The sequence below is a fragment of the Varroa destructor genome, unplaced genomic scaffold (genome assembly GCF_002443255.2).
Source record: "Varroa destructor unplaced genomic scaffold, Vdes_3.0 BEIS01000006.1, whole genome shotgun sequence".
Classification (NCBI taxonomy): domain Eukaryota; kingdom Metazoa; phylum Arthropoda; class Arachnida; order Mesostigmata; family Varroidae; genus Varroa; species Varroa destructor.
In genome coordinates, this window is record NW_019211459.1 from 10,861,035 (window position 1) to 10,871,143 (window position 10,109).

General features: G+C 41.4%; 1 protein-coding gene across 4 annotated transcripts; it reads left to right on the plus strand.

The window, feature by feature from the left end:
• The first annotated feature begins 6,833 nt into the window (after positions 1 to 6,833).
• LOC111252793 (uncharacterized) lies at positions 6,834 to 10,058 on the plus strand. 4 transcript variants are annotated; one of them, XM_022811245.2, is made up of 4 exons: positions 6,834 to 7,210; positions 8,053 to 8,238; positions 8,620 to 8,703; positions 9,060 to 10,058. In XM_022811245.2, the coding sequence occupies exons 1-4, from the start codon at positions 7,037 to 7,039 to the stop codon at positions 9,333 to 9,335; spliced, it is 720 nt and encodes a 239-aa protein (XP_022666980.1). In that variant the 5' UTR covers positions 6,834 to 7,036; the 3' UTR covers positions 9,336 to 10,058. The 4 variants fall into 4 exon arrangements, with proteins under 4 accessions (XP_022666980.1, XP_022666981.1, XP_086849483.1 ...); XM_022811246.2 differs by having other exon boundaries at positions 6,838 to 7,195; XM_086993357.1 differs by having other exon boundaries at positions 7,059 to 7,195; positions 8,115 to 8,238.
• The last annotated feature ends 51 nt before the right edge of the window (positions 10,059 to 10,109 follow it).

Here is a 10,109-nt window from a genome sequence, read left to right on the forward strand (position 1 = left end):
TATAATAGGTACAATAGGATCAAACGATCTCCAGGCATAGGTGAAACAATGCAATACTTCGGACATGCAGATTTGTCCATTTTACCAGTAAATATACAAGAACAGAAGACAAGATATCGATCAGAAACGCTAACAGATGATTGAAACGCAAAATCGTATATATCGTCGTATATAGACTTTTATGTTCTTATGCATTTCGGTGTTCTATTAAAAGTGCTAGCATACACGCATAGTGAGCATAAACTACTAGTAATAAGTCAATTGTACACTTGGCTGATCTATACGCAGAAACTTCACGTGAGTAAGTTGTCGTTTTTTGACTTCATCAGATTTTAAGCTATTATGTTGAAGTATTGAACGATAAACAATTACCAAAGAAGCTCATATCAAGAAATAATCAAAAGTAGCTGGTTATTTATTTTGGGTCGATGGCTGGGGTTTCAATACGCCCAACTAGCCAGCAATAGCACTCGTAGTTACTATTGAAACTTTTATTAAAGCTACCTATTTTGCTCCTCTTGATGTACACATAGTCCAACGAGAACAACGTCAGTCGAGCGGGAACATGGTCAACAGTGTAGGGCGTACCGCGTCTGCGATTTCCGCTAATACTGGCATCAGCTGCTCCAACCTAATACGATTAGTTTTTACGAGCAAAGTTTTGAACGTCGTTTACATATTGTGTGAAACTATAACACTAAATAAACGTTAAGGTATCTCCAGTGTGCAAGATCTTTCACGCAGAGAGGGGAAAACGACATGAAAGATAGAAGAGCAGCGTCGAAGCTGAAAGACAGCAGGGATATGGGATATCGGGAAAGGGAGTTAGATGGATCAATTATACACTAATAACTAAAAATAAACATGATGATTATATGCATAGAGTAGATAGTAACCATTATGAGCACATTGATTAATATTGATATTATTACTGAAGATACGGCGACAGCTGTTACGGATCGTTATACACGTCATGCAATAACAGCCTCGTGGCGCAGACAGCCGAAGTATTACTGATCAAAATTTAGCGGACGGTGTGACGGAGACTATAAAATGGCAGGAACTAAACTAGGCGGGACGATAAAGACGGGCAACAAACAAGCCGAATACAAAATGAAAATCAAGGCCAAATGACGAGACTGAGAATTTGACAAAAATAAACAAAAAATTGTAAATTTATCGGGGCATAAGTGAGGCGCAAAGATGAACCGGTGAAACACTACCGAGACGAAGACCAGCAGAAGAAGATTTGCGAAAATGACAACAGAAAATGATTTACAGAAAAAGCAAATAAACAATATCGTATACGTTTAGTGTAACGCAGCCGACATAAAAGGCGGAAATTGAATAATAGATAATGCGCTCCAAAACGAATACTGCGTAAGTTAGAGCCAAATGATAGATAACAAAAAATTGCGATGAAGATGAAATTTCAATGATAATGATATAATGCAAAATACGATCATTAATAAAGATACACGTGGTTTGATAATGAACGAGGATATCGCACATGTGTCTTAATGGCAGCTATTTGCGGTAGAGTAGAATTTTGTCTTCGAACGAAACGATACGTTTTCTATATGTAGTTATGTCGATTGCTCGAAAACAGCATGGGTGTTCGCTTAAAAATGGCGACTAGTAAGCCGAAGCGAGGGTGCAGGCTACGTTATGTGTTAGAGAACGAAAAATAACCGACACGATGGGTAGCGATCACACGGATCATTTACGGACGCGTATGCTCGTAGTTTGATAAAGGCTAGGAGAATCGTCTGCATTAGTTAAAATAAATTACCCTGATGGCCCAGGTAGCAGTACGCTGGTAGCGTGTTTACCGACTAAACTTAGGGACATGCGCTGGGCTAGGTTCAAAACCGGGCGCAAACACGCCTCGTTTTGCGCTGGGGGCCAGCCCTATGAAGCAATGACTAACAGCAATATTGGGCTAAAAACGCGCAACGCCTTTAGAGTAACTTCCTCTCGAGTCAAGCAAAGGTTTGCCTTTGAGAGGGACCCGTTTGCACCGACAGAAAAAGCCTGTTGCCGTAAGATGTTGCAATTCCTAACCAGCTTTGTATGATATTGACTTGGATACGTTCGGCCGTCGTGCCATCTCACTGCTTTTGTTAACACCGAATCTATTAGTCGTACGAATGGCCACCGCGGGTTGTACCTTCAACTACACAAGCACAGCACAAACTGGCTTTTGTTTTAGTTCGAATGGCGGTCAAATTCTCCAATGTGAACATATGTCCGTTAAGTTTTGCACCAGTAGCTGTGAATGGCGCATATGGCATACAAGACGTCTAGGTAGGTTCTACCTGTAATATAGGGTGTGACTAATATGGAGAGTGCTTTGTTATATATAATCCTTATTCACGCTCTTAAATAGTAGTAATAATTAGGGAACAAAGAAGGAAAAATTTTTCGAGATTTAATTTATTCGGAAGAAGTTATTAGCCCGCCCCCTTATGGGCGTTCGCTGCGATATGATACAAAGACACTATAGCTTTCCACACTATCCATGTTTACATGAATCGTACAATACAGTTAATTCGACTCTTCGTTTCAAACATTTCGGTCTTGTTCTCTTCATAGACACAACACGGCAGCTGGATGATCACGTCTACCAAGATTTCAACAGCATCAACAACATGTCCTTCTCTCCACTGCGTCCTATAGGCCTGTGTTCGCCAAGTGACAGTGGCAGCAATGTTTTATCCGACGAAAAATGCTTGCGTTGCCTGCAGGTTCACCGTTGGCGTCTCTGTCGTTTTCCTTCAAGCTGTTAGAGAATCTGAGCATGTCCTATATCGGTTTAACAAGACCAGAAAACGGGACTCTGGGGAATGGTTTAGCTTTCGCCGTCGTTATGCCGACAGCATCAGTTAGCGCCATTGTTTAGTACACGGCTCAGCAGGTCAGTCAGTCAATCAGCTTTTAGTCTCGAGTATTTCGAGATCGAAAAGAACCGCTAAACCCCCTGTCAAACCCCTAGAGGGAATGCAAGACGATTCGGGGTAGCTTCACGGCGGCTCTGTCTGGGTGTACTGAGAGAGCAGCTCGAGATTTGCTGCAGTGATGTAGACGTGGAGGTAACATAGGACAAGCGGACCACAAGCTGTTGCCTACTATCGGCCTACGGCAACTTGCCGCCACTGCTGCGACCGTCGCCAGTTCGAGGCCGCTTGATGAACAGAGAAGATAAATAACGAATCGAACGACTCTTTGCTCATAAAGAGTAGGTGAAGAAAAAAGCTGACGAGAACAAGACAATTCGTTGATGACGACGGTCGCTGAAAAAATGGGCCAGCACAACGGAAAATGTCAGATACAGCTAGAGCGACAAGCAGAAGGAAAATGGTGGAGGGTCGAGGACAAAAAGGCTGAGAAAAGCGAGAAGCTACTAGAATGGCCTGGCTCGTGTGGTGTTTGCTCGGCTCATCACGTAGCTGATACGACTACCACTATCACTACGATATTTTCAGTGCAGCGACTGCTGCTACCCTTTCAGTTTGGACCACCGCCGCCGCTGCGGACGCTGGCGGACTCGTAACAATGCTCGTCACGACAACTGCCTCTAGTCACACTGGTCGCAGCTGCTGATGCGATCCGGAGCCAGTCTGGGGGTAGTGAAATGGAGGGAAATAGCTGGATAAAGAAGGAGAGCTTCACAAACGCGCAGTGGGATCTTGTGGCCTTGTGGGACGCCAAAAAGGTGCTAGCGGGTGGTGTGTTCCTTCGTATCAACCGTACGGGGGGTTTGCCACACAGCTGTGGCCCATTGATCTGTCAATGAGAGAATGGAAAAAGCTGGCACCGATTAAGAGTGGGGAAACTAGACCAATATGCGCTTACGGCCGACGAGTACAAAGCGGCAGAGACCATTGCAATGTGGAGCAGCGAGGCAAGCTGCTATAATATAGCGCCGAGGGGGCCCACACACATACACACGTATGTGTATGTGCGATCGAGAACGCAGTTAGAGAAGGTAATAGGTAGCGGGTCGACTCAGTAATCCGAACTGGTATTAATAATATCGGTGGTTAGGACTCGCATGAAAAGAATAACGTAACAAATCTGATTGAGGCTGCTTTGTTTTTCTGTTGTAATTTGTGAATTTATAGATGTTTTTTTTTATCACACTGTAAGGGAGAAAATACCAACTGGCCATTGGGTGATTTTTACTAAAAAACATAGTGAAAAGCACGCGAACCTAGGGTCACGTTACTATCATCCTTAGAGGTTATCAGTTGATAATAAATAACAATTATATAGGCCAAGGTTAAGGTTTTTGAATGAATTTGATTAAATGAGTAAGAAAACGACAGTTTGGTAGTGCACAAGGAGAAAACCTTGGCTAAGGGATCGTATAATTAATGTTCATTTGAATTTATGGACTGTGTTGCCAATTGTAGGGCGCTGCAGTATTGTTTATAGCGGTTAGGCTTTGCTAAAGATAATTCTGCTAAGCAGAAGCAATCGTGCCAGTGTAACATCAAAAATAGTCGTCAACATTTGAACGCGTTTTTTTTTTTTTTTTTTTTTTCATTAGCTAGAACTGCATTAGACAGCTTATCTATGTTATGTAAGCTTAGAGTCGCTTATAATTAATTGCCTCGTTTTCTTTTTATTTTAAAATATACGTTAGCATATAGAGATGAAACAAAAAGAGGACTAACAATTCGGAGTCCACATTTAAATTGAACACATACATAATCTAGGTAAAATTGCATGCAGTTCTTAATGCACAATGGTAACAATAGCAACAACAATAAGCATCAGGTAATTTTAAAGCAAGGAAAGATTATGAATCGTGGTTGGCCGTTGAGATTCGCTATCGACAATGCTAAATTTACCGGTAGCACAGATAAAATATGGCGTTATAAAATCTGCGCCCATCAAACATAGATACTCGCTAGAAGTCCACGTCGAAACGATTCGTGCCGAATGCATGCTAGCTAAAAGTGACGTACTCTTCACTGAGTGTTTGCACGGATAGATGAGAACGCACAATGAGTGCCAAAAGGTAAACGTTCGTCTGGTTCCACAATGAAATACAACTTCTAGACCCTCTTTAAAGCCTAACTCGATCATCCAAGCATCCCTTATGCTCTATAAACAGTTCGTTTAACTGTAGTTCACTTGTTCACCTCTCGGCGTCGCTTTCAATCTCGATCTGATACGTCCTGTTCTGTTAATAGAGAAGGGAAATTTCCTGGAACTACTTGCCATAGACGATACGGTATCACTGTTGTCCTGCCCATTTTGTACAAATTTAAAGACATTAGAGGGAAAAGGTGGTTCAATAAAACCACCAATGGACGAACTCAGCTAACGTTAGCTACTCACGAAGGTGACTTGCATTCCGCAGTTCGCTAGCCTTAGATGTGGCAATGGCTAAGTACATCAGTACAGCGGTCGAGGGCCTAGTTAAAGTAGCTATCCATAAAACAAAATCCATTGCGGTAGCTAATGGGGCGCAGTATTCACAGGATTAAAAACAAATATCAAATGCTATGATATGAATCCTTCCAGTCAAATCGTCTGATCATCGTTGATTCACTACATCTGAAACTTTTAAAGCCACTAGATGCCGTACGAAGAGGCCCCCAAATGTTTACTGATACGCGCGAACAGCTTATTCATTTATATGTACAGCTTAGGTTCATCTAAATTTACCTAGACGTTGCCCCCTTCCCCGAATGCAGAAGATCTTGGAGATCTTTATGCTCATTCTGGTATACAGGCGATAAGGAGGATTTTCAGCGTAGCACTAAATGTCAATCTCGTTACTATGAAGTGGAGCGGGGCAGCCCTATGTAGTAGTAAAGCAAGCTGGCCGTACCAGTTAGTAGCTATGGGATTAGCCTCCATTTGCTGTGCTATGCTCCTTCTCAAGTTTGGTCAGCTCGTTGAACCTTTGATATATGAAGGACTCCGGCATAAATAAAGTAGGAAGTGAGAATGTATCCTGGCTAAGGTCTCAGATTTCCCGATCCTCTAAAAGAGCATCCAGGATAGTGCGATCTTGATACCTGCACATGAAACGTCTTTTTTTATTTAATTAAAGAACCCTTAAGGAAAAACAACGATTTTAGCTGACTCAGAGGAGTAGGGTGCTCTCGATGTCTGAGTGCCATGTAGTTTAGCACTAGATATAAAAAAGAATACGAATGGTGCAACTATATCATTCTCCAAGCAAAAACTTAGTATGAGACGTAATCTTTCAGTGCAGATTGATCCGCTTCTGAGCTCACCACAGCGCCTCTTTGCACAAAAGGACCGGTAGCCGATCACGCGGCTGTAAAGAAAATTTCAAGGGACGCCGATTTTAACGAACAGATGGACCTATTCATTTCAATTGCAACGAAGACCATGGAGCTTATTAATAAGAACGCTGAAAGGTTAATGGGAAGCATTCAATGCGAGTTAGCCCTACCACGGATAAGGCAGCTGCTGTCACTAACTGCTGTTTGCAAAGAAAATACAGCGTCCATTTTGGACGCATTTGGATAATAACGATTTGATGCTAACTTTATACCAAGCTGAATTGGTATAATTGTAACACACAATAGTACTAAGTATTGATAACAATAGCTGCTTTATTCGCTTAAAAGGACAGGATACAGCCTTCTGAAAGAAAGAATCAAATCCTGTTTGTTTACCAAGTGTTGAAGAAAAAACAGCGATATTCAATGACGAACGAGCTACGTCTGCCGATATTCCAAATATGTTTCATTTCTATGTGCACGTAGTGTGAAATGAGCGACAAAACGTTTAGGCATGAATTCATAGACGTAAAATGCACGTACATGTCCTCTTTGCGCGTTTCGACAAGGGATGCCGGTGCTGTTTACGTATATCGTATTATGATAGCAGAAAAACATCAACTTGCAAATATATTGGCTCCTCTCTGTAATTCCGTTCAAACTTATGCCGACAGCTGCCCTTAACCGTTACCGGTCCTGAACGAGCCGACTGTAGTATCTAAATTGGATCGCGCATTCGTTAGAGCTGACGAGCCAAAGCAACCAAAATGTTCAACAGCGAGGATATAATAGAAATCTACTCATTTGGCACTCAGCGACTGTTACCGGCGGTCTTGCCAGCTAGTCTGAGGCGTCGAGCGAGGGTCGCATCAGTTATCCGTGATGATCTCTCAGTGTTTGATGACAGGAAAGATTCATCGATCAAAGTTAGTATACACCAGGTGAGCTGTTTGTGCGATATACTCTCTGTTTTTAGTGGCTTTTGTTAGCTTTCACCCGCCTGGTGCCTAAATTAGTTGACGATGTAAGTACACGCATATATTTATCTATCAGTATTTGTTTTGCTGTATGTTGACATTCATTTATCCAGTTTAGCTGATCTGCTAAAAATATCTTTGTCAGGCGCATTGTATAACCCCACTCGACATATGGCCAGGCTTGCTAACTGTGCTTGATGATGTTAACATTAGTATGGTATAACGAGGCGCAATGGTTGTAGCTATGCTTCTGATACACATATAATTAGTTACAAAAAAAAAGCAGATTGTGTCTTCAGAATGAGCTATTAGAACGTGCGCTCCTGAAAGCTTAGTTTGTCATAACCTCTTCCCTTGTAAATGTTTTACTGAAAAATAGGCCATGATGGCATATAACATATGACAACCGGTTCAGCCAATCAGCTTGAAATAGTTCTGAACGTTCGTATCTAGTTAATCAACATAAACTCACAGACGCCAAATGGCATAGAAGAGAGCTAGAGGTATAACTAAAGAATAACGTTGACCTTACTTCTACTTGATGTGTATAAGTGGTCGAGTCGTCGTATGATTCTGTACAATATACTCGTATTGCTTTTGTAGCTACTAGCAAATGGCTAAATTTTATGCGCATGTGTAACCTGGGCATCTAGCAAATTAAATCTGAAAAGAGGTGACTATTTTTGAGAGAAGGTCCGGGTTAACGTCTCCCTTAGAGCCCGTTTCGATTTTTCTAACCTGCACACTTGGCCCTACAATATTATGCATTCTGCTTTCTATCACCTTTGTGGACCCACTTGTTGTAGAACTTAATCTTAGGGATGAACCTTACGCCAGTAAACGTTGGCCTGCTATATATCGGAGACAGGGATGTCATTGGCGGTCGAGGGACTGATTCGAGGAGGGTCGCTCACGCTATGCTCGACATCGCTAAGTGGATCGTCACTCGTGGAATATGCCTGACGGTCATCGTCTTTGTACGAACACCCCAGGTACGATTGGGCGCGAAAAATATGTGTTAGCACGGACGGCGCGAACAGATATGGAGTCACAGATAAATATCTTCGACTAACTTAGTCGATAATTGTGAAGTAAGAAAAATCGCTCGATCAAAAAATGAAAACGGCAAATACGGACGAGCAGAAACATTGTTCCAATTAGATTCTTTTTTCCTTGTAGGTAATGTTTAACGTATCCAAGCAATTATCTATTACGCAAACAGATCGCAACTTGTATTATTGATATTAGCTTTTTTGGCCGCTAGAAATATACACAAGTGTAGAATCGGAAGGGTTAAATTTGCAGGTGTCAACAATGCGGTAAGACAAACGATTTATAGGATGAATACGGAAGTATAGTAAATTCATTTACAGGGGTCTCACAATTTATCGCGGTTGTCCCTTAGTGTGATGGAGCTCAGCTGCACTCGAGACATACCACCTTCGGTGCTTGTCAAGGTTTGAGGTGTTCCATTCTGTTGATAGAATCGAAGCTAGCAGCAACATTGACTATTGCAGATAGGTTTCAAGCCATATAAAAATGGCTTGCTTTTTTTAAAGTCATCTTCATTTTAACACAAAGTCTATTGTGTTTCAAATTAAATTAAGAACAACTATAGGATTTTGGTATCGCAATTTCCATTATATTGAGAAGTTGACTTATGTTTAACTCATGTACTCTCACAGTATCCATTTGCTTCAGTCAAAATACAATATTAAATGCCTGCCGTACATCATGTGGTTATCAGTTAGCTCCGTTACCGGTCTCCTATGTAACTCCGCTCTAACGTAATTTATTGGCATGGCGGATATAGGCGATACCGAACAAGTGGGGGAGGCATCCCTGTTACGATGGTTCGGCCTATCTCACTGCGGCAGGAAAGTCGGCCGCCTCGATTGTAACGGCGCGTGCTCTAGGGCTTTTCCCGCCAAAGATCCAAAGACCGTTGTCCGTTGGATTAACCGTCCGGTCTGCTTCGAAAGGTGATATCGTTTCCGAGTACACAGATCACAAGCCGAACGCCAAAAGGCTATTTCCCCTGAACTTCGAACTTTGTGGACTAGCAAAACGGATCAAGCAAGAATCGTGACAAGCTTAAGTCAGCCCAGTGATGCCCAAAGTGTGCGTTTATATTTACCTATAGGTACTCACTGTGATAAGTAATATGCAAGCCAGGTATTTAAATTCATACAAAAATCGGTTTGCACAAACCTGAAAAAAAGAAAAGATTTGCGGTGCCGTATTCAGTTTCAGTATTCCGTTTAACTGTCGGAAGTAGTCTTGTCGTTGCTGTATGAATCTGGTAAAGAATGGCGCTATGTTTTAACGTATCAGTTGTTGTAAACCAGTTTGTGCCGAACGCGTGGCTTTTAGTTGTATTTTGTGTTTTTCGACGGATACGATATTAGTTTGCCCCTTTAGAAGTGTTTTACTTTGAGTCAGACGTAACATATTGCAACATTTTCAACTATCGTATTATAAGTACACAGATATCTTTATTAGAAAAATTATTTTTAAAAATGTCATAGGATAGATTAATTTATGAACACCTATAAAGTAAAGACTATAACGTTTTACGGTATTGTCTACCGAAAGTTTAGAAGCCAACAAAAAATATTTCTACTGTTTCGTCACAGTTGGGTCATCCTATGTACGTCTTAATCATATATGCAACCTGTGTTTTCTAGCAAACTGTTTTAGGTTGATCGGTAATAATTTAGAAAATGTGTATGTTATTAATCCTGCCTGGCGACTTTTGAAGAAATTCTCCTAACGTGTAAATAATAAACGATAATAATTATAGTAATTGTGACTTTGTTTGTCCTTACTGAAAAGTTACATTTAGATAGAAAAACAACAGTAT